This window comes from Phocoena sinus, chromosome 9 (assembly GCF_008692025.1).
Source record: "Phocoena sinus isolate mPhoSin1 chromosome 9, mPhoSin1.pri, whole genome shotgun sequence".
NCBI classification, from domain to species: domain Eukaryota; kingdom Metazoa; phylum Chordata; class Mammalia; order Artiodactyla; family Phocoenidae; genus Phocoena; species Phocoena sinus.
This window is the reverse complement of record NC_045771.1, coordinates 90,968,859-90,994,041: the sequence shown is the minus strand read 5'-3', so window position 1 is coordinate 90,994,041 and position 25,183 is coordinate 90,968,859. Positions and strand designations below refer to the sequence as shown.

At 41.0% G+C, this 25,183-nt stretch overlaps 1 protein-coding gene across 1 annotated transcript in view; it reads right to left on the bottom strand.

Moving 5' to 3' along the window:
* The window catches only part of SLC26A4 (solute carrier family 26 member 4), a 49,344-nt gene that overhangs the window by 7,518 nt on the left and 16,643 nt on the right, over positions 1-25,183 (bottom strand). The window contains exons 7-18 of the mRNA XM_032643338.1: positions 24,043-24,195; positions 23,859-23,941; positions 19,717-19,864; positions 17,560-17,673; positions 13,469-13,546; positions 13,232-13,327; positions 11,989-12,095; positions 9,680-9,749; positions 5,081-5,173; positions 4,068-4,163; positions 3,211-3,441; positions 1,176-1,230 (exon numbers count right to left, since the gene is read on the bottom strand). Coding sequence (XP_032499229.1) covers positions 1,176-1,230; positions 3,211-3,441; positions 4,068-4,163; positions 5,081-5,173; positions 9,680-9,749; positions 11,989-12,095; positions 13,232-13,327; positions 13,469-13,546; positions 17,560-17,673; positions 19,717-19,864; positions 23,859-23,941; positions 24,043-24,195 — 1,324 coding nt within the window. The remainder of the gene's footprint in view (positions 1-1,175; positions 1,231-3,210; positions 3,442-4,067; positions 4,164-5,080; positions 5,174-9,679; positions 9,750-11,988; positions 12,096-13,231; positions 13,328-13,468; positions 13,547-17,559; positions 17,674-19,716; positions 19,865-23,858; positions 23,942-24,042; positions 24,196-25,183) is intronic.

Genomic DNA, 25,183 nt, shown 5'->3' with positions numbered 1-25,183 from the left:
CCAAGTGCCCGTCAACAGATGATTAGATTAAGATGTGTCATACACATCAGTGTAAAGCAACTATAGTCCAATAAAAAAAAAAGAAGATGTGGCATATATGAAATGAAATATAACTCAGCCATAAAAAAGAATGAAATTCTGCCACTTGCAGCAACATGAATGGACCTAGGGAATATTATGTTTAGTGAAATAAGTCAGACAGAGAAAGACAAATGCTTTATGATATCACTTGTATGTGGAAACTTAAAAAAATGCAAATGAATGTATACGCAAAACAGAAACAGACCCACAGATATAGAAAACAAACTTGTGGTTACAAAAAGGGAGGGGAAAGGGAGGAGGGACAAATTAGGGGTATGAGATTAATAGATCAACCTATTTTATACAAGCTACTATGTGTAAAATAGATAAGCAACAAGGACATACTGTATAGCGCAGGGAATTATAGCCATTATCTTGTAATAACCTGTTATGGAGTATAATCGGCAAAAATACTAAATCACTAGGCTATATACCTGAAACTAATAAAATGTTGTAAATTAACTAAACTTCAATTAAAAAAAGAAATTTTTGGGCTTCCCTGGTGGCGCAGTGGTTGAGAGTCCGCCTGCCAATGCAGGGGACATGGGTTCGTGCCAGAGTCTGGGAGGATCCCACATGCCATGGGGCGGCTGGGCCCGTGAGCCATGGCCGCTGGGCCTGCACGTCCAGAGCCTATGCTCCGCGATGGGAGAGGCCACAACAGTGAGAGGCCCGTGTACTGCCAAAAAAAAAAAAGAAGAAGAAGAAGAAAAAGAAAATTTTTTAAAACTCAAAAATTAACAACAACAAAAAATGTGCAGTAAATGTAAAATACACACTGGATCTCAAAGATGTGAACAGAAGCAAGCAGTGCAAAATATCTCAGTAATAAATTTTATACTGACCAAAAAAAAAAAAAAACAAAGAAAGAAAAGATAGTTGTGATGATTGCACAACATGGTGAATTACTTAATGCCACTGAATTGTACACTTGAATGTGACTAAAATGGCAAATTTTATGTTATACATCTTTTACCACAATTAAAATTGTTTTTGAAAAAAAGGCCTTTGGACATCATGTACTCACATTCCAAGGTAGGAGAAAGGGCTTAAGGGAAAGTCTTATAGATAGATATGTACGTATATGCATTTACCTTGAAGTGATGCAAAGTACACATTTACATCAATTCTTTGGAATTCTTTGACAATCTAAAAATTTAAAAAGGAGAATTTGTAACAATGAGTAACTTTATCTGCCCATAATTCAGTAGCATTCAATTACTTGCTCGGGAGAAACTTCCAACACTTTCACGGTGAATCAGGAGTTTGAAGCAAGTTCATTATTGGAAATTGGAAAACCATAGAGGTTTTCAACATACAGTGATGATGGTTAGGATGAAAACACCATATCTCAAGAGGTGGCAACATCCAGCGCTCAACAGCACTGGATAGCACAGAAGTGCTCCATAAATATTTGTGGAAGGAAAGAAAGAAAGGAGTACAGGAGGCTTCCTAATGCAGCCTCTGCTGGTTGGAAAGAAGAGTATGAGTTTATATCTTTGAGTGGAAGCGATACGGGTGTGGATTTGTGGCCACCAGATGCCAAAGGTAAAAACTGACCTCTGTACTTTGACTGTAGCTGTGTCAATATTCTGATTGTGATTTTGTACTATAGTTTTGCAAGACGTTAGCACTGAAAGAAGCTCAGTAAGGGATACAGAGGATCTCTCTGTATTATTTCTTACAACTTCATGGGGATCTACAGTTATCTCAAAATGGAAAGTTTAAAAAAATCAAGACACAAGACCTATGGACAATAATAAAACAGAACTTGAAGTTTCTGGGGAAAAAAGATCAAGACCTCTATGCAAATATAAAGTTTGGAGTTTTCACAATTGTCATTATAGCATTTGAAAGCAACTATCTGTTAGGTGCAGAAAATATTCTGGCATTAAATATCTTGACTTTTCCTCAAAGTAATTCATTAAACCCTTTGGTCAACACAATCTACGATGGATCTGAGCCAATGCCTAGAGTGAAATGCACAAAGAAGAACAAGAGTGTGTTCTCACATGAGCTAATAACCAGGTCTGCTAAGAGACCTGGAATAGAACCTATCAGCATATTCTCGCACGCTTGTCAATCACTCTTCTACCTGACCTGCCTAGTACCCGCACCCTGGAATAATTTCCTCCCCTTGCAGAGGTACCAAGAAGCCCCAGCTAAGGGTAGTTTGATATTATTATACCTGATTGTTGCTCCCTTGAACCTGCTTACTTTTCTGCCAAATCCTCTTGATACCTACCTTCCTGAAGCGTCACCTAAACTTGACACTCCCAGTCAAGTTGACATCCGGTTAGTCTGCTTTGGAGGACTAATTGCAATTGTTATTTAAAAGATTACTTTTAAAAAAAAGATTACTTAATATTTGCCTTGCCCCTTAGACTGCTTAGTCCCATGAGAGTAGGGACTATGGCTATTTCACAATTAGTTTCTTGTGCCTGGCCAAATGGTTGGTACACGTGTGGCACTGCACATCTATGTGTTAGAAGAATCATTGAAGTTGAGCTTGCATACCTGGTTTCTGATTGAATGCTTCTGTCCTGCATGCTCCTCAACTCTGACTTCCTAGATGCCTGACCTGCTTCCTGCTGATCTAACCTTGATAATGCCTGGCTTTTCCAGTCCTACCATGTTTCTCATTCTGCTCCTCTTCACATAAGAAATAAAAACATAATACTGAACACAAGATTTTGCCCATTTTTCTTTCTTTTCATATTCCATGTCATATATATTCTCAGAACAATAAAACATAATAAATGTTAATATTTGCTGACGTGTGACTATGTGCCAGACACTCTTCACTTTTCCCATTTAATCCTCATCACAACCCTATGAAGTAGGTACCATCATTATCCCCACAATACAGATGGAGAAACTGAGGTACAGACAGATTAAGCAACTTGCCCAAAGTCACACCACTAGTAAGTGGTAGAGCCAGGATTCAACCCCAGGTAGTCCAGCTCCGCCGGACTGTGCTTTAAACTAATACACTCTATTGCCAAAGCATTTCCCTAGAAAAATTACAGAGCCTGTGCAATCAATCACCCTTTTGCAAGACCAGGAAACCCATATCATTTTACTATTGCCAAAGCTCCAAATATGTAATTCAAAACACCGGAACCTTACCACACGCAATGATCTCACTCCAACAACATCCAGGAAAGAGACAGCTCCACAGTCAAGCACGAGGCTATGGATTGGCACTTTAGGAACATTCACTTTGACTGGAAGCTCAGAGTTCCAATCCACTTGAATCTTTATTTCCTTGGTTGGAATATCAAATTCTTCCGGATTTTCAATATCTTCATCAGGCTCAAAAGCATTATTCGATGAACCAGCATCATTTATAATGCCATTCTAAACAAAGAAAACACTGCCAACTCAATTACTAATGATTTGGGATGTCTTTCAACAATTAATCTAAAATGACTTAAAAGTTCTACAAACTGCTTCTTGGTAAGCAAAATATCAAGAGGATGAACTCTTAGGGAATAAGGTTTACCTCAGCCCAAATTCTGATGTTCTCTAGGAAGAAAAATAGAAGAACAGTGGAGAGAGGAAATGCTTGATTTCTGGAAGATTGTAGAACTTAGCCAAGAGAAACATTGACAAGAGAGTTTAAACAAAAGGTAACTACTGTAGCTCTAGCAGTTTATGAACTTACAACTGCCTTCTGTTGTGAGTAATTTTCTGGCATTGAATTAGCACTTGTTTTGTTCCTTTCAGTAAAAATAAGGTTTATTTCATGATAGAAAAAAAAATCTCACCCTTTGTTTTCCATTAGCCCTGCTGATTTCATTTTATTCTCTCCCCTTCCCTCTCTCCTAAAAGAACAACTCAGCTGTTCTCCATTATACATATGTCATCTGCTTGTACACATCTGGGTACCAAAGAGGATATATTTAACTTTAGACAGTCTAACTGCTTTTATTTCATCTGAGAAATGAGAGAATTTCAGAGGGGAAAGAATGATGTTGCCTCACCTTTGTTGCTCTTAATTGCCCTTTTTTGATGAGTTTCTGTATTTTCCTCAGTGCTTTCAACCTCTTATTATACACTCTAATGGCATCAAATCCAACCTTTGGAAAGAAATGTCAAGTTAGTTAAAATGTCTGGTTCCTGATGCTCATTAATGGCAATTTTTATCTGAAAAGGCTATTTCTCAAGTGGTATTATTCGCTGACGTATCCTGCCAGAAAGGAAATTCTGAGGTCCGATGGAGGTCTCCACTACCGGGCCACCCTAACCCACCCACCCAGTGACTCAGGGAAGGCAGTAGCATATTGAAGACTCCAAGATAAAAAAAAAAAAAAAAAAAAGCAAAAAACAACCTTTTTAGCTTTAAGTCTGTGTTTTCCAAATTTGCTTGACATGACAAAGCCCTTGTTGTTGCAGAGTCTATGAACATTCCTTTGAACTTCAGGAAAACACTGATCTAGAGGCAAACTCCAACTTCGAAGCATAGCATGGAATTCAAGACCAGAATTTCCTGCTTATCTATTCCGCTTATACTTTTTAGCCTTTATTCCAACTGCCCCCCTCCCCCACCCCCTGCCCAATACACATTCCCACATTTTCCTCTCAGCTCATATAGCTCCCAAACACCTGCCATAATCTCCTTCCTTCTGCCCAACCGCCACGCAAAGCTTGATCAGTCCACCTAACTCGGATGACTCCCTTCCATGAAATCTTAACACTTACTGTCTATACTACTTACTTGGAACTTACTCAAAGTCTGCCTGGAGACATCTCTAGTGGTTTTGTCCAGCATAGTTATTGCTACCTGAATTTTAACATATGTGTTATTATCGTTTGTTCCTATTCCCAAATAGATTAAAAGTTATTTGAGGGCAAGGATGTTATAATTCTTAATGCCCTGTACAAAGGGAACAGAGTATAGGACCTTATGCCCACGTCTGAGCCCCTTAAATACCTGTAGAATGAATGAAGTCTCAAAGGAAGTTAGGAACTAGATTTCTAGGGATAAAATACTTACTGTGGACTTGATACATTTTTTTAAACCATCGACATTGCCGTAAAAAATAGGACTAGAAAATCTCAGAATCTTCACTCCTTCAGGTTCTTCAATCTAGCATTAAAAAAAAATTTTTTTTCTGAGGTTAATCATTTCATGCCTTAAATACTCAGTTAAGCTTTTGGCTATTCAGCTAGGAGCTGACTGACAATTGATCAGAGAAGCTGGGCAGCAGTCCTCAACTTTCCTCTAACAGGAGTTTGTTCTTTTTCTAGTTCCTTTGGGTGTAAAGTTAGATTGTTTATTTGAGATTTTTCTTGTTTCCTGTGGTAGGCCTGAATTGCTATGAACTTCCCTCTTAGAACTTTTGCTGCATCCCACAGATTTTGGAATGTTGTATTTCCATTTTCACTTGTCTTAAGGTAATCCTTTATTTCCCCTTTGATTTCTTCATTGACCCATTGTTTGTTCATAGCATGTTGTTTAATCTCTATGTATTTGTCATTTTTTTCAGTTTTCTTCTTGTAATTGATTTCTAGTTTAACATCATAGTGGTCAGAAAAGATGTTTAATATGATTTCAATGTTCTTAAACGGGTTGGACTTGTTTTGTGACCTAGCCTAACATATTATCTATCCTGGAGAATGTTTCATGTGCACATGGGAAGAATGTGTATTCTGCTGCTTTTGGATGGAATTTTTATACTTTAAGTTTAAAGAAATCCCTTTAACATTTTTGTAAAGCCGGTTTAGTGGTGATTAACTCCTTTAGCTTTTGCTTGTCTGGAAAACACTTTATCTCTTCTTCAATTCTGAACGACAACCTTGCCAGGTAGAGTTTTCTTGGTTGGAAGTTTTGTCCTTTCAGCACTCTGAATATATTATGCAACTTCCTTCTGGCCTGCAAAGTTTCTGCTAAAAAATCAGCTGATAATCTTATGGGGGTTCCTTTATACGTAACAAGTTATTTTTCTCTTGCTGTCTTTAAGGTTCTCTATCTTTAACTTTTGACATTTTATTTATAATGTCTTGATATAGATCTCTTTGGGTTCATCTTATTTAGAAACCTCTGTGTTTCCTGGACCTGAATGTTTCCTTCCCCAGTTTAGGGACATTTTCAGCCATTATTTCTTCAAACAGGTTCTCTGCCCCTTTCTGTCTCTCTCTTTTCCTTCTGGGACTCCTAAATGTGAATGTTATTCTGCTTGGTGTTGTCCCATAGGTCCCTTAAGCCATCCTCACTTTTTAAAATTCTGTTTTCTTTTTGCTGTTCTGCTTGGGTCAGTTCCAGTGTCCTGTCTTCTAGGTTGCTGATCCATTCTTCTGCTTCATCTAGTCTGCTGTTGAACCCCTCTAGTGTATTTTTCAGTTCAGTTAGTGTATTCTTCAGCTCTTGACTTCTGTTAGGTACTTTTCTTATTATATTTTCTATCTCTGTGTTGAACTACTCACTGTGGTTATCCATTCTACTCCAGAATTCATTGAGCACCTTTATAACCATTACTTTGAACACTTTATCAGGTACATTACTTATCTGTTTCATTAAAGTCTCCTTCTGAAATTTTGTCTTGTACTTTCATTGGGAACATATTCCTCTGTTTCTTCCTCATTTTGCTTGATTCTCTACGTTTGTTTCTATGTGTTAGGCAAAATGGCTACCTATTCTAGTCTTCTAGTCTTGAAGGACTGGCATATGTAGGAGATGAACCTTATTGTTCAGCCTTACCCTAGCTCTTGGGTGTCTCTCAAACCTTTGTGCTTGTCTAATTAGCCTGGTTTTTTTTTTTTTTTTAATTTTTATTTATTTATTCTTTGGCTGCATTGGGTCTTTGTTGCTGCGCGTGGGCTTTCTCTAGTTGCAGCAAGTGAGGGCTATCTTCGTTGTGGTGCACCGGCTTCTCATTGCTGTGGCTTCTCTTGTTGCGAAGCACGGGCTCTAGGCACATGGGCTTCAGTAGTTGCGGCATGTGGGCTCAGTAGCTGTGGCTTGCGGGCTCAGTAGTTGTGGCTCATGGGCTTTAAAGCGCAGGCTCAGTAGTTGTGGCGCACGGGCTTAGTTGCTCCGCAGCATCTGGGATCTTCCCAGACCAGGGCTCGAACCCATGTCCCCTGCATTGGCAAGTGCATTCTTAACCACTGCACCACCAGGGAAGTCCCTAGCCTGGTTTAGTTTTGATAGGCCCCAGTTGTTGAGGGTGTGCCAAGACCTGTCAGTATTCCAAGGGGAGGGATCTCATTCAGCATCTAGTTTCAGGCTGATTGGAAGCCAGATCCTCAGGCAGCAGCTTTCAAAGTATGCAAATACATACAGTCTTGTGGAACCACAATTACTGACCTCAGGAGACTTGGAGGTGTCCCCTGGGCGATGGTTGCAAAAATTGGAGCTTCAGATGAACTCCTTTCTGGGAGGTACCACAAGCTGTGGCGAGGCCAAGGGAGGGTATGAGAATGATGTCTCCCCGCCTACACTGCCTGAGAGCATTTCTGTAGCCTCTATACGTGTGGCAAACCTGAAGCCTGTCACTCAGGTTAAAGCTCTAGGGTAAATAATGGGCCTTTTTCACAGGTGGACTGGGGTATGTTTTGTCTGCTATCTCTGTAGTACCCTGGGTGTGGTAGCCTGCCCAGAACTATCTTTCCAACTGTTACAGTCCTGGGGGGCCCAGGCATGCAAGGCCCTCGGGCCGCCAGGGCCAGGCAACCAAGGGGTGTTCCTTGTACGGACTGTGCTCACCTACCAGCTTTAGCATGGCTGCAGGAGAGTGCTGAGGGTAGGGCATGCTGCAGCTTTAGCGACGCAAGAGAAGAATGCTGGGAGCGGAGCAGACCTGTGGCTTTATCGAGGTTGTGCCTGGGTGCACCTGCCTACACTAGCAAGGTGTGGGGAGAGCGCAAAAATGACACTTGCCAGTGCCTCCATCCCTGAAGCAAGTCCCAAGTGGTCCTTGCCCCTCTGGCAGATGCTTTAAGGTTAGCAAATGAATCTCCTTCATATATAGTCCAGGGACTTTCAAACTGCTGCCTTCGTGCTGGGTCCCAGGATGAGTGAGCCCACATGTGAGCCCCTCCAAAGGAGTATCTCACATTCCCACAGTCCCCTCGGGGCCCCTGAAAGTAAGCCCTATTGGTTTCCAAAACCAGACATTTTGGGGGCCTCGACGCTTTGGTGCAGGTCCCAAGGGATGTGGAGTACAAACCCCTTGCTCCTCAGGGAGTAGCTCCAAACTTAGGACATTCCTCCCTCTTGTGGGATGCGGAGCCAGGGGTGGGTTTTGGCGAGACTGCATCCCTGCCTCTCCTACTTGTTTCGATGTGACCCTTTTATCCCTTGTTGTGGAGGAGCTGTTAAGCTAGTTATCAGTTCTTTTTCAGACAGAATTATTCCATATGTAGCTGTAGATTTGGTGTGTCCATAGGAGGAGGTGAGTTCAGAATCTTCCTGTTCCAGAATCCATCTTGGACCGCCCCCTTGAATTTTCTTTCTTTCTCTACTTTTTCATGTTTGTTCCTTCTGGTGGTCACTAAGCACTCTTATTTGCAGGGAACATAAGCCCATCAGTGGAATGTTTATTTTCTTCGTTTTTTATTTTCTGTATTATATATTATTTCTTCCAATTCCAAGGATAGAGAAAAACGTCAAATAAGGTTCTTTGTGACAGAGAACATGAACGTCTCTTCTTAGAATTGAATGAAGAAAATCTTACAGGGATTTCAGACAGCGTCATAGAGGATAAGGATAACATAGCAGAGAAAGAGAAATTTTTTTCCTCTTGCTGCTTGAATAATTGCTGTTAACATCTTCGCTTTCAGCAGTGTTACTGTAGTGTTTCTAGGTGTGGATTTTTGTGTGTACATTAATTGAGTTCAGTGGGCATTTTGGATTTGTACATTGTGGTTTTCCTCAAATTTGGGAAAGCTTTGATACTTATTCAATATTTTGTCTTTTTTTTTTTCCCTCTTCTTCTCTTTTGGGGATGTTGTTACAACATATGTTTTATTTTGTCCTAGAGGTCTCTGAGGTGCTGTCTTTTTTTTTTTTTAGTTATAATTGACATATTAGTTTCAGGTGTACAACCTGATATTTGTATACACTGCAAAATGATCACTACAATAAGTCTAGTTAACATCTGTCACCATACATAGTTACAGAATTTTTTGTGTGATGAGAACTTTTAAGATCTACTCTCTTAGGAACTTTCAAATACGGAATACAGTATTATTAACTATGGTCTTCACACGTACATTACATTCCCATGATCTACTTATTTATAACTGGAAGTTTGTGTCTTTTGACACCCTTCACTCAGAGGAATAGAATTTTGGTTCAACTTCTGGAAATAATTAAATTGCCTATTTTAAAAAAAATTCCCTGTACAATGGTTTGACATTAAAATGACATTTTAACTAGCATGGACAAAATTCACATAAGCCTAGGATATCAGAGGGCACATTGGATTGAAAGTTTTCCTGACACCCCCCAGTGGACTTCTGGACTTTCCCAACAGAAGTAGCCTCCCTTTTTCGCTACCTTATCCCTAACATACTGAAAGAGAAATATGCAACCCCTGAAAATCCAGCTTAGCAAACCCAAGTCCAGCCAATGTCTCACAAAGGCACTTACGTTTTTGTAATTCTTTGTGCTTTTGTAGATGTCTGTGCTAGGGATACTTCCAAGGCTGTTCCATGAGGGACTGAAAGAAGAAAAATTAAGGTCAGGATTTTTTGGAACAGGCATATTTTGGAATAAAAAGTTAGAAGAAATTACAGATACTAAAGAGCCCATAATTTGGGTGTTTTTGGACTCTGTCTTTATCACAGATGACATTTTCCGGTAGCTAAAAGTGAACAGCCGGTGTTTGTGTAGGATTCGGGGAGAAGAAGGAAGTGTGCCTCATTTATGATGCCTGCAAGAAGTAATGAGCATCATACTTTCATATGTGTACGACTTTATAGGATAAGCAAAGAGCTTTTACACATGTTAAATCTTATTTGAGCCCTACCATAACCCTGAAAGATCAGCAGTATTATCCTCAGTTTTACTGGTGAGTAGACTGTTTAGAGAAGTTCAAAAAGGCCCTGGAGGGAAGAGGAGCACAGCCTCTATCTTTAACCCATGGGTCTTCGTTGCCTGGCGTGGTGCCTAGAACTTACTTGTGAGTTATAGCAACTTTCTGATGAAGTATGGAGAGTCTGCACTGATCAAATTAGTATAATTTCATAGAAATAGGAGCCTGGGAGGACCAGACATGAGTCCTTCCCATCCACCAGACTGTTGATTTCCTGTGTCTGATGCAATCCCATAAATTCCATGATTCTTCAAGTGTGACTAGGGACATATGCTAAATACAATTCCTGAAGAAAGAGTGTCTGTTTAGGGTCTTCTCAGCAATGTGGTCTCTGGATCAGCCTTATAATTACTGGAAATTAAATACTGTGGAGGATACTTCTTTTTGTTGGCTCAAAGCCTCGTTACCAAATCTGCAGCTAAACGGTGCCACCGATTTTCCTCAGCTTGCTGTGCAGTGCTGATTTTTAACTTAAACCTTAGAAACTGTACAGTCTTTCTCTACAAAACCCTTCTCCCCTAGTCACACTCACACAAGTAAAAGTAAACACGGAGGCATCCAGGGCACAAAACTCTCTTCCAAGGAGAGTTTCTGAGGTGTTTCCCAGTAGCACACTGGGTACTTTGGACGCTTGTGAACTCTTTCGGGCCCTTGGGCAACCATTTAAGGGTGCTGAGGCAGTAAACACAAGCCTTTGGGCAGGCTCTAACATGCCAGGGGAGGGACGGAGGGAGGGAAGGAGAATTGGTTGGTGGAACGGGAAAGGTGGACTTATGCTAAGCTGAAGACATTCGTGTTGAGGTTTCCCCAGGTTTTGTATTCCTTCATGGCCCAAGTGCAGGCAAAGAAGGGACCAGACGTCTGGGAAGATAACAGAAGTTTTGAGGAAGGAGAGAAGCACGCTTCTGCTCTCTGTTCAGACAATTCCATAGACCCAGAAGGGCATCTACCAAAGACCTCTCAAGGGTCAAAACAAGGGAATTCCCTGGCGGTCCAGTGGTTAGGACTCCGCACTCTCACTGCCGAGGGCCTGTGTACCCCCAGTTGGGGAACTAAGATCCCGCCAACCTCGCGACCAGAAAAAAGATTTTTTTTAATAAAAAATTTTTTTTAAAGTCAAAACAAAACAAATGAAAAAACATACACCTTTCGGCTGCCTCACAGATTGTTTTCCATTACTGTGAACTGTGTCTTTGCTGCTTTCACTCTGCAGAGGACCTAATTATGTCTACTTCGCATAATTGGTATGGCTTATTGGGTACATACCTTATTTGGTAGATTTGAATGAATTTTGGCTACAGTCAACTGTTTTAAAGTCTCCTGTTCTGGGTTGTTACATAATTTCTGGGTTACTAGCTTCAAAAGAAAATGAGCTACAATATATTTAGCAGCTGTCTGGGCCCAAGGCTTGGGCCCAGTGCCTCTCAGACATCATCTCATTTTAAAAAGAAACTACACAGCAACTTCAGTCTTTTGCTGAATCATGTACCTTTTAGTCTTACCATGACTTGGAGGAGAGCATAGCAGTAGACCATGTGAATAAGTGCATAGATTTTGGGGTGAGATCTGGGTTCAAATCCTGTCTCTGCCACTGACTAGCTGATCTTGGGGAAGGTTCTTAACCTTTCTGAGCTTCAGTTATCTTACTAGAATGAGGAGAGTAAAACCTATTCACAGGGTTTTTTTGAAGACTAAATATGATAATGTGTGTAAAGCACCGTACGCTTAATTTGTAGAAGCACTCAATATATAGTAACTATTATGAAAGGGAGTGCTTTTATTGTATTTATCACAATAAAGAAATATAATAAATCTCAGGGTGTGTTGTCCTGTTTATCGATAACCTGGATCTTATATTACTCACAATTGAACTCTCAGGACCACAGTCAGGAATCCAAATATAAGGCCAGCTAGTAAACCGAGGTCCAGCCCCAGAATGATGGATGCTACGCACGTAAACACCCAGATAACCTAGGAAAACATGGAAATGAAAGGAATTATGTTAATTCATCAGGTACCATCAGGTGAGCAATTACCTGTAAAAATAAGATCAATTGTCCACGAACAAATTACAGCGTTGTAAAATATTCTGACTTCATTGCACACTTTAAGTGGAAGTGGAAATTGCCCTTTCCAGTAAAGGCCAGCTGTTCCATTTAAATATTCTTAAATTTAATTTTTGCATATTGACATGGTTCAAAATAAAATTAGTATTAAAAAGGTGTGCAGTGGGACTTCTCTGGCAGTCCAGTGGTTAAGACTCTGCACTTCCACTGCAGGGGCCAGGGGTTTGATCACTGGTAGGGGAACTAAGATCTGGCATGCTGCGTGGCACGGCCAAAAAAAAAAAAAAGTGTGCAGTGAAAAATCTTGGTTGTAACTCTCTCCTTTCTCCATCCATTCCCAACGATGCTCCTTTCTTGTGTCCTCGTTTATTTCTGTGTGTGTACACACATGTGCACACTTTTCTCCAGCATTTCTTTTGGCAAATACAAGCAAATATGACTACAAAGCATATATTATTTTCCCTTATTTTGGTGTGTTATACACACTCTTCCATTTTGCACTGGTCTCTTTTTACTTCACAATTTGTCTTGGAGATCTTTCCATATAGATATATAGGGAGTTTTCCCATTCTTTTTATCTGTTCTGGTTTAAATTAGGGCAGAACTCTGAAGGGTTTAGCTTCTTTTTTTTTTTTCTTCTAACAATCCCTCAGAAGACTTGTAAAGGTTACTTTAATCAAAATTATAATCAATGTGGGGTTTCGTATTTTGTTTTTGCTTTGTTTTTGTTTTGTTTGTCTTTCTAAATTAGAGGGTTTTTAAAAAATTTGTTTGTTTTTTGGTTTTAGAAGGCCAAGGGTATACGAAGGAGCTCATATGGGATTCTTGCCGGAAATGAATCTTCCCAGAGATACAGGACCTTCACAAATCACAGCTCATGTGGAAGACTTCCCAGCTTTGGCTTATCCACAAAATTCTAATTTCTGCTCTGATTCCCAAAATGCAAGTAAGACTTAGGAGATAAGGGGATGTAATAATATGGCAAGAAGCACATAAGAAGCAATTCTTATTTCAGAGAAAAATGGATGGTAAGTGACTTACAGCATCAGTCTTATTCTGCCTCCACAGACGAGGAATGTCACACACCTGCATAAACATCCCCTTCAGGTTGGCGATTACAACAGCTGCCAAGACCGACTGCCAAGAGAGACAGGGAAGGCTGAGTTATTCAGGGGAATGGTTTTCCATGTGATGACTTCTAAATCCCCTGTTACTTCTCAGGTGGCAGAGCAGTGAAGGGGAAGTATGTAATCGGTGTGGCGAGAAGCAGTGTTATACCTTTTGCAAGGGTTCCAACAACTTCCCCAGGGCAACGATGGCGATCATCACAATCCCAGCCGAGATCATGCCGGCAACCTGAAAGACATACGTGTCCCATAACCAGGGTCCGTCCTGCCCCCTCTGGATGTGTGCTTGCTGGACACATGCGTGCAAGAGCCTGTTCATGGGCACACGTGACACTTCCCAACTTCCCACCTTCTGCTCAATACTGTTGAGACAAGTGAGAATTATTTGCGAAAACCATACATTTAGTAGCTACGGCAGAGAAATTAAAGAAAATGTGGACCCTGAGTCTGCTAGAGTAAAGCCTGGATTGCACTTGGATACACTGCAGACATATACTTTTGGTGTCAATTCAAGAGGACAGACTTCTAGTTGTTTGCCATTCGAGGAAACAGGGCCCATCCCCCTTCCCGGACAACAGATCCTTGTAATGTTCTTGGGAAATAAATTCTCATAGCACATAACTGATTCTGCTGCATTATTGAGTCAGCAACCTGATAACAATTCAGATAACACTTTGTATACATGGTTGCTATGATAATCTCAGAGAAAATAAATTTACCAGTCTTTCTGTAGATTCAGAATGCCACACGAGCCTGCTGAGTGGTGGGACCACGTCTCCCGCATCCTCCCACAGCTGCACGGATGCAGGCTCAGAGCTTTGCCCCACAAGCAGCCCGAGTGAGGGTGGGCAGTAGTAGAAGTCAAGGAAGCTCCAGAAACTTTACCTTCGCCGGCAAAAAAGCTCTCCTAAGGTCCGTAACTAGTTAGGAGAGAGGCTGAGGGGGTGGGGACTACTCTCTGTTGTGATTAGATGACCAGTGGGTTCTCTGCTGAGACAGCTGGGGCCTGGCCGAGGAGAAGCCTAGTAGCTCTGAAACAAAGGAGAGAAGGAGACAGGGAGCCAGAAGCAAAGCGACCAGAGAGGAGGCAGCAGAGAAGGTTGCCCTGGGCCCAAGTACTGCCTAGTGCAAGATGTTTGCCTTCAAGGAGACACATAAAGCCAATAGAAATTAAAAGTCTGAAAACTTAAGGAAATTTCATATCCACGCTCATTCACTCCAGCTGGCAAATTGCTCAGTCATGTTCAGAGGATACTTAGGCCAGACTGAGGCGATATTATGCATATGACATACAGAAAAGTCTGCTCTGTCCAGCCAGATCCCCTTTCTAGGCAATTTGTTATCTCCCAGCACCACACCTCCGGGTTCCCAGTACCTTGGTCAGCTTTCCCCTCTCCTATCTAAGCAGAGAAGCTGGTATCCTTCCTCCCTCCTTCCCTCCTTTCCTTCCTTCCTTTCTTCTACGCAATTACTTAACCAACATTCATTGTCTATCACGAGCCACATGCATCTCACTGTGGACGTACGGCTCTGTGAATTGGTGAGAGGGATGGAGATTTGGGGACAGGGATCACAGCCAGCTGCCCAACTCATGCCAGGAGGGTGGCCACCTACTCACTGAGGATAGGAAATAATTAGTCTCCGATTATGGAGACCAAGACTAATTTTGGTTACTATTTTAAAATCTGTGAGGGAACCCATTGCTTGTACTTAATTTATAAAGGAAAATTACTTATTTTGCAGGAAATGCCGTAGATTTCACATCTATGAGCAGATTCAGTTACTAGAGAATTAATTCTTCTCTTAAGTGAGAGGGTAACCAGAGCTAGGGAATAGTTTGTCATCAGAATTACTTTTTCATTAATCAGTAGGAGTCAGATGGGGGTGAGGGGAAGAACAGGTTGCAACGTTGAGCTCTTCTACAATCTGTAGATGTGTTGCGAACAGTTGATGTCCACTAATACTTATGATTCATTCAGCAAATACATGCCGGGTGCTTCTTATGTGTCAGGTACAACATATGTATCATAGGTACTAAGGCACTATTCTTACCTTGAGAAGTTAATGACCGGAACCATCAACATTTACAAGTGAGTGCCAGGATTTTATAAACAATTTCTTATTTAATCCTCACAACATCCCTATGAGGCGGATACAATTATTATCCCCATTGCATAGATGCGGAAACTGAGGCTCCAACATGAAAAAAAACATGAGAAGACACACAACAGGAGAAGACTTGCCAGTTTAGTTGGTCACAAGTCCCTGGATTTCAGTCCAGACACTTAGACTTTTAATCCCAGAACTTAGTGTACATTTCAGTAATTAAATATCAAGTTATTTCTCTGCTTGCTTCATTCTTCAGTACTGAAATCCTGGCATCCTTCATTCCTAAATATAATACACGCCAGTGTGTGGCAGGGGGTATTAGCTTACCAGAACACCATTATCCCCAAAGCCTCTGCCAAGGAATCACTTTACATGGGCATTCTTAGGAGGGGAGGGGAGGATGGACGGGACTGTGCCCATTTCAGTCTGGAAGTAACAGCAGAGAATGGACATCAGCACTTGGGGATATGCCTGCACCCACTTACAGCCATGTGCCCTGGAGAGCTTGTCAGGGCCCCATCTCCAGTGGAAGCAGCAGAAAATTTCACTGCTGACAGCTACCCCCTGAACCGCAGGTACAGCTCTGGCAATCACCTCCAACCTCTTCCCCTTGACCACAGATCTCTGGTTATGCTTCCTGTTTGAGGCTGTATTGTTTTATTTGCTCTCACAAAGCTGGAAATGTTTGCAGAAAAAAGCAAAGAAAACTCAATTTTAAACAGAAAAATTCTGAAAATTTAGACTAAATTTTTGTTGAACGGGAGTCAAGAAATTGGAAGAGGCCAGTTCTTCTGACCCTGTCACCAAGATCCTTTATAAATGGTAAAGGAGCATCATGGGCACCTTGGGGACAGTTCAGGCTCCCCCTGGGCAACTTCCTTGTTGGAGTCTTTCATTTTGTCAGTTTCTCTCTTTTGTACTTATTTGTAAGTGCCTCTACCTTAAAAAACCCTATTTGAACACTCTGTGTGTGTGTGTATGTGTGTGTGTGTGTGTGTGTGTGTGTGTGTGTGTGTTACCCTATTCACTTTGGATTTGTTGTTCTCCTTTATAGTCTCAATGTACTTTTCACTCTTAAATAATAGTTCTTTCTGTACTGGGATGAGAAAACTCTTCAGGCATAACAGAAACACAATTCCTGAGCTGCCCCTCACCCCCATCTACTTGGTTTGGCTTAGCTGACTCATGTCCTGCTGGAAAGAATGGTCAGAGAAGAGCTCCTGAGCTTTCTAGCCCATTAAAGGAGTTTTCCAGAGATTAACTTGGATGCTGGTTTGGGGGACGGCAACAACTTAAAAACCACATTTAAAAGGCAAGATGAGGGCTTCCCTGGTGGCGCAGTAGTTGAGTGTCTGCCTGCCGAGGCAGGGGACACGGGTTCGTTCCCCGGTCCAAGAAGATCCCACATGCCGCGGAGCGGCTAGGCCCATGAGCCATGGCCGCTGAGCCTGTGCGTCCAGAGCCTGTGCTCCGCAACGGGAGAGGCCACGACAGTGAGTGGCCTGCGTACCGAAAAAAAAAAAAAAAAAAAAAAATAGGCAAGATGAAACCCACATTCAGAACTTTAGGAACAAAAGTCTTGCTCAGGAAGAAATGCCAAAATGTTACAACAAAAATATCCTTGGCTAGCAAACTTGTTCTCTGGGACCCAACGCCTCTGGACGAAGCTCCTGATCCTTGTAAAGGAAATGTAAATAGACAGCTTTTCATTTTCCTGAAAATAGAATAACTCACTAAGCCACAAAGTGCTCTTACTAGGCCTTCTCTATCCCCAGATAACAAATTGGTAAAAATCAGCATTCTTCATGACTGATTCCTTGTCAACTGTTATCGTCCCTGGAAAAGAAGTAAGTGGAGCTATCTACCAGCTGAGCACTGACACAAAATGGTTTGAGACTTGGCGCATCAGAAAACCATAAATGTTGCTCTGGAAGAGTTTTTAGGGGAGGGGATGGATCACCGTCAAGGAGATGGAGAGACCCCAGGCGCAATCAGACCAGGAAGTACAAGTTTCTCTTTTCTCAAAGGCTAATCATCCTGCTGAGTTCTTGTGCAAGCCTTTCTGAGCCACCATTCCCCTGACTCATTCTTTCCATCATTCTAGATGGATATTACGACACCGCTGTTACATACCTGTGTCTTTCCCCCAGTGCTCTCCTGGACGGCGGTGCGGGACAGGGCAGTGGTGGCCACAAAGCAAGAGAAGAATCCAGAGAAGATGTTGCTGATCCCAAAGGCAATGAATTCCTAAGAGAGAGACTGGATGGCAGTGTTGCTACATATCAAATCTTTGCAAGACCCTCGCCGAGTGTTTAAGGAAGAGCATTAAGAAAGCAAACTCTCAAGCCCACCCTGCCTGGGAGTCCCAGTTTAATTCTTACCATTAAAGGTGCTTGGGACCCTTGGAAGACATGGGGACTTCTGGCTCCGTAGAGCCTAAGAGAGGCTTCACTGCTTTCAGTTGTTTTTAAGATTGACTGATCTTTTGCTCAAATGCATATTTCACTTCCTGGTGAGTGGCATATCTGGCATATCTGTAACTCTCACATGAATATTTTCTCTGTGGTTGGATATTTGCTATGAAGTGTATTATGATTAGGAGGGCTATTATTCTTATTGAGTACTAATCATTTAACTGCTGTAATTGCTATGCTGTTTTCAGAAACCAACCATACTTGCAGATTTGCAAGCAGTGGAAAATCAGCTCACCTGGTAAATGTATCACGTGCTACAAAAAATGTCCTGTATCTATTACAGGTATCCCCTGCTTTTCAAAAGTTCACTTTACGCCACTTGGCTTTTACGAAAGACCTATGTTAGTACCTGCTTTTGCTAACTGAAAGAAATCCCAAGGGGCTTTTTGCTTTTACAAAAAAGGGTGAAAAGCATCTCTTTTGTAGCTAGCCCTTATAGAGGCAGCCTGCCCCCCAAGTAGGGAGAGTGGCACCACCAAGCTCCTCCCCCGGAAACTACACTCAGCATCTCAGCATCGAGCCGCCATTGCTTTGAACTGTGTTGGTGAGCACCTGTGCTTCATCTAAATGGATTTTGTGCATCTGTTTGCAAGATGTGTCCTAAGGTAACTGCTTCTTCACTTTACTGCCATTTCTGCTTAAGAAAGTTTTCACAGGAACGCTCTACGTTAGGGTAGCAGGGGAAACCTGTAATTGCACAATAAACCACCTCAATTTAAAGTGGTCACAACTATTATCATTGGTGTTTGTTGCTCTGTTTTGCCGTGTTATAGCTGTCATTAAAAAAACAATTACCAGGCGATACTAGATTACATGAAGAATTCTTAAATGTTATTTCTGACCTAACTGAATTAACTTTTGAAAAATTAGGATTACTTCAACTTATTTCTTAAAAAGTGAAGTGATGCATATACACTATTAATACTATGTGTAAAATAGACAACTAACGAGAACATACAGTATAGCTCAGGGAACTCTACTTAATGCTCTGTGGTGACCTAAATGGGAAGGAAATCCAAAAAAGAAGGGATATATGTATTCGTATAGCCGACTCACTTTGCTGTGCAGGAGAAACTAACACAACACTGTAAAGCCACTCGACTCCAATAACAATTAATTTTTAAAAAGTACAGTGATGCATACAGTCCAGGGAATAGAGCCAATATTTTCTAAGAACTGTAAATGGAGTATAACCTCTAAAGCTTGTGAATCGCTATGTTGTACACCTGAAACTTACATATATAGTACATATAGTACATCCACTATACCCCAATTAAAAAAATAATTTGTTACAAAATGTAAAGCAAAGAAGAGATGTATCCAGCTAATACTACACATGGAGCTTGTTTGGATACTTAACCAGACAAATCAACTGTTTAAAAAAACTTTTTTTTAAACTTTTAGAGATAATCTTAAAACTGACTAGATAGTTGACATTATCAAGGAATTATTGTGAATTTTTTTAGTTGTGATAATGATCTTGTGGTTATACCTGAAAACTGACTGGGTATTAGATGGTATTAGGGAATTACAGCTAGTTTTTTAGATATGATGATGTATCATGATTGCTTTTTACATGCTTATCTTTCAGAGACATATAATAAAATATGGATAAAGAAACAGTAAAATATATTTAAAAAATTAAGTGATACAACATGTATATTTCAAATTAGCACACACAGGAGAGAAACCAACTCAATAAAGATGGGTGGAAGAAACCAATCCCTTCTTTAGCAGACAAGAAAAATCTTTCCCATTTATGTTTTCTTCTTATTTTCAGCCCTACAAAACCAGTTCAGCAAAAGAGTGACCATACCTGGTTCCCATCGATGGTGTAATCATACTTGATGGCGTATACTTTTCCTACAGACACTGCAATGGCATAAGCGACCACAGCGATGGAAAATGATGCAGTCAGCATCTCAGAAAACAAATTCACAGATGGAATTGCCGGAGGCAAAAACCTAGTGAGTTTTTAAATGAAAAATGCTGTGAAAATTTGACCATAATGCTCTTCCCCCACCTCACCAAATGCTCTATCAACCCAGCCACAAGTCAGAAATAAAAGGACTTGATCCAAGAGGGCAAGAGGTACGTGAGATGCATAAGTGGTAGCATCTGTTTTTACAGGTTTCAATCAGAAGTTGGTGCTATCTCACTGGCTGATTCCTTTGTCCCCTATTTGAGAGGCTACAGATGCTGCCTTATCTACGCTCTGACAAGAATAAGCCTGTCATTACTGATTTTTTAATACCATACAATCCCATGCTGTGCCATTTCACACATTAGTGTTTCTCCTTACACAATTTCATCTTAAAGGTCTTTGAATTTAAAAGATATCCTAGCCATAAAATGAGATTTACCCTGTACAAGGTGAGGTCAGGTCTGTTAAAGAGACAAAGAATGTAAGATGCTAAAAGAGCTAAGTGGAAAATCCATTCTAAGAGCCATGATATTTTAAATCTTCTTGAGTCCGAAAAAGATTAAATGTGTGTAATTATCATAATGCTCCATAGTCACAATGATTAAAACATCCCAACAACTGCGGGATCAAACAGTTGCTGTTTGACAAAACCAGAGCTACTCTACCAACTGTATAAAGAAATACATCTACAAGTTTATAAGCGTGCAATTGTCCCCAAATATGAAAATCAGGGTGGTGGTGGATTCCTTTCTTGTACCTATATCTTTTTTTTTTCGGCGTGTGGGCCTCTCACTGTTGTGGCCTGTCCCGTTGCGGAGCACAGGCTCCGGACACGCAGGCTCAGCGGCCATGGCTCACGGGCCCAGCCGCTTCGCGGCATGTGGGATCTTCTTGGACCGGGGAACGAACCCGTGTCCCCTGCATCGGCAGGCAGACTCTCAACCACTGCGCTACCAGGGAAGCCCACTTGTACCTATATCTTGATTACTATCGGTAGGGTGTAATTCCAGAGGTCCCTGGCCAAAAAACAAAAACAAAAGGCAATCTCCCTGACCTACCTCACACCTGAAGTTCCTTTAATAGGAAACTATATTTTTTTCCACCTATAATTAGAGGGAAGTAGTAAAGTAGAAATGATTCTTATAGAAAGCAATAGAAATCTAGAGCCAGCTAATATCCTAATATTATCCAAATTAATATCCTAATCTAATATCCTAGAAATTGTTGAATCTACCTCTCTTTTTGTTGATACCGGAACTGAGGCCCAGAAAAGTGAAATGATCTGCTCAAGGTCATTTAGTAGGTCTAGGTATGAATGTTAGATATTAGATGATTTCCTGGGTCACAAGATCTGACTGACCCTTTTAGAGCCTGCTGGTTAAGAAAAAGGTTAGCGATGGGACTTCCCTGGCAGTTCAGTTGTTAGGACTCCGGGCTTCCCGTGCAGGGGGCACGGGTTCGATCCCTGGTCTGGGAACTAAGATCCCACATACTGTGCGGTGCGGACAAAAAGTAAAAATTAAAAAACAAAAGACAACAACAGAAAAGAAAAAGGGTCAGTGAGAGAATGAGGGCTCCTCGTTTAGGTGAATCTAGTGGGACACTCAGAAGCTGACCGGACTTGCAGAAATTGTATACTTGGCCAAGCAAGGGAGTAGGGAAGTAAGGCAAGTGGTCACAGTTTTGGGGACAGTGTCATTGGGCACTGAGCGATACTGACATATGGCATTGGCCCTCAATGGGACAAAAGGAAGCTGCTGGCGGCGGCTGTGCTTTTACTCCCTTATTGGGGGATTGATGTGGGGAGGGGATGAAGAGGTGGGTAGCACAGTGTTTCTTTTTGTTCCTCTTCCTTTCGTCCTACTCACCTTTCTCTCCTTTCCTTGCCCTTTTCCAATCTCTCCACAGCACCCTTTCTTTTTCAGGTTTGTTAACGTTATTAGACTTGTTTCAGTGCTACCAAAAAGTTGCACAAGACAATGGGATCACTGCCCTTGGGGAGGAGCTTTGAGTCCTGGGGGCCAGGCAGGTTAGGTCAGCTGACCAATCACACCAGGCGGTCTGTCAGAGGATGCAACTTGACTAACCCAAGAGCAAGAGGCTAGAGATCCATTCTCAGCAGGAGAGCAGCCAGGAAAGCTCTGGATAGGGTCAGAAAGGATCACTGAGGGCGGGCGTCCCCAACCCCCGCGCCACGGACCAGTACCTGTGCACGCAGATGAGCGGCGGACGAGCGAGCGAAGCTTCATCCGCTGCTCTTCGTCGCTTGTTTTACCGCCTGAACCATCCTCCGCCCCACCCGACCCCCACCCCACTCCGTGCAAAAACTGCCTTTCATGACACCGGTCCCTGGTGCCAAAAAGGCTGGGGACTGCTGACTTAGGGCAGCAAAAATGAGTTCCCTAAATCTATTAATGGAACATGGACTTATGCGACAGGACATTTGCTATGGACCTCCTCTAAGAGTTACACCCTAGGAAGCCTGACAACAGGGATCTATGAGATATATTTTTTATGTAGCTGTTTATAACTACTCAAATAATCTGTTAGGGTGAAAACGCCATAACTCAAATAGCCAGCACTGCATCTTTTTATCACTAAATTTATACCAGCGTTAGGATTCACTATCAAAATGTTGATCCTCTAATGTAAAGTTTCCCAAACTTACCTGAGCATTAGCGTCACTTGAAGCCCATTTGAAAAATATTAATTCCCAGGCCCCTCCTCTGGAAAGCCTGATTCTATAGGTTTGGGGTTGGAACTAGGAATCTGTGTTAACAAGGGCCTCATGTGATTCTTAAAAAAAAGTGAGTTTGAGAAACACCAGAAAGAATGATATGTAAGTTAAGCCCCATGTAGCCAGCTGTAATTTTTCTTTTTCTTTTTTGAACAGATTAGAAGAAATCATAAGATTAACCCAATGGCAAGGCAGCAGTTCCCTGTGGAATAAGCCCTGGGACTGAGCTGGCCTGAGGAGTTTCTATTAAGAGCAGGAGAAACAGACTGTTAACGGTCCCTCGGCTATTATTAAGGGAGGGGAAACCAGTACTTACTAGTTATCTAACAGCAAGTCTAGTCATAGATGCTATAAGTTTATGTTACAAATGTAATAAACATCTGGGTTTCTTTTTCAATGTCATATGATCGAATTATACTGTAGGACCCTTGGTCCACTTTGCACTTTATGAGCGATCTCACTGGTGCTTTACAGCAAGTTCAAGTTGAGATTTCGGTGGTTTGTCATTCTCTTTGTGTCATAGGAGAACCTGCCAGGGCCACAGGACTAGATGGTGACAGAAGTAGACAAAGAACCTCAGTTCTTTACTCTTTTAATTCATCAAACTATCAAATATATCAAACCTCCCTTAGAGATAATGCATTTTATTTATAGGCACAAATGATATAATTATTATCTAAGATGGAGTAAACTAAATGGAGGAGAATTTAGGCCAGATGTCCCTTTTTCCTTAAGCAGATTGTTCTCAGTACAATAAATGTTACTAACCATGATTCTACAGTATGTATAGTATACTGTAATTGTATATGTGAGTTTAAATCAGGAATCTGGCATTAAAAGTGCATGTCCTGCCACATTTTAAGAACATAAAGAAAAAGAGAGGGCTTTCCTGGTGGCACAGTGGTTGAGAGTCCGCCTGCCGATTCAGGGGACGCGGGTTTGTGCCCCGGTCCCGGAAGATCCCACGTGCCGCGGAGCGGCTGGGCCCGTGAGCCATGGCCGCTGAGCCTGTGGGTCCGGAGCCTGTGCTCCGCAACGCGAGAGGCCACAACAGTGAGAGGCCCGCGTAACGCAAAAGAAAAAAAAGAAAAAGAAAAAGAGAGAGCATATGCGGGTCTCTTTTATACAAATGGCTTGATCTTTATCTACACACATACTGTTTATCTGATAGTTTGCACAAATGGGTATTTCTTTAAGATCACACACAAATAAGACCAATGAAATGAAGCTTAAGTTTCATTTAAACAGAAAGTACTGACAATATATTAGTATTGCCTAAGAGGAACTCCATACTCACCCACTTGGGATGGACTTAACAATGCCAGCGTTATAGTTTTTTTCCAGGTCAACTCCATATGAAATGGCAGTAGCTATTATTGTCTGAAATAAAAGAGGTTAAAAAAAAAAGTCCATTTGTTTTAACAAGTCCTTTCTTATCAAACTAATTAATGCTGAATTTTCTAATTACACATTCTACTTACCACAATCACTTCTACAGGAATAGGGACTGGGATTTTGTGTTTAAATCGATCATTTAATTCCTTAACTGCCATACAGATGATAATGGTGAGTAATCCAGCAATGAAATCAGCAAGATTAGTGTTACCAATATTTTGAAAAATCTCAATTAGAGTCTGTAAAAAAAAATGTTTTTATATAGTTCCCATATGAAAAATCATATCATCATCAAAGAGCACTTAAGAATTTCGTGTAAAATTATAAAAATGTGTTGGTTAATATACAGACCACTGACATCCAATCTTTGCAATATATATACCAAGTTATTAATGATGGTTAACTTGAAGTGGTAAAAGTATGGGTGATTTCTGCTTTCTTAGTTTTGCTTATCTGTATTTTTTACAATAAGAATGAGATCTTTTAAAAGAAAGTATATCATTATATACTGTCTTTTGCTTGCAGAAAAGCTTTAAAAGTTTATACCTTAAGTGGTTTTACAGGTGCTATTAAGTGACCTAATTTTCACCATGTTGATATGTATTATTGAGATTAAAAACTGATAAAGCAAAAGTCCCAGTTAACCAATATTTTAGGTAAAGCTCTTCACTAAACCTGAGTGATACAGGTGAGAATAAAAATCCCTAAAATTCTTCATATGTAGATACATACAGACTGATCCATTCTTTATGGCAAAGAAAAGCTATTGAATTGATATATAGGTCAAGTATAAATTTTTGGAAATTAATTTGGTACTTAGTTCAAACTTGAACTAAGGTGACTTAAATAAAACTATTTCCAAGTGGACAGACAAGACAGCTCAAGAAAAACTAGTTTTGTTTTGTAAATAGGAGGTTTCTGGGAATCAAGGGAGATTAGCAAGGAAGAATCCTGGAGGAGAACACTAATATCTTTGTTATAGGAACTTCAGTCCCGTAGAAGGCATGACTTTAGAAGGTATTCCTCAATTCTTCGAGACGTCTAAGCTCCCAGTGAAGGTTACCTTTCTTTGAATGAGTCCTTTTATAGATATATTTTTATATGAAGATAAAATATTTCTTAAAATAATTATAACAACAATGTGGTAACAGTTATGTATAGTGCTCACTGAGTAATGTACGAGTCATCTTGCCAGCAACCTCCACCGCTCTGGAAAACATTCAGGAG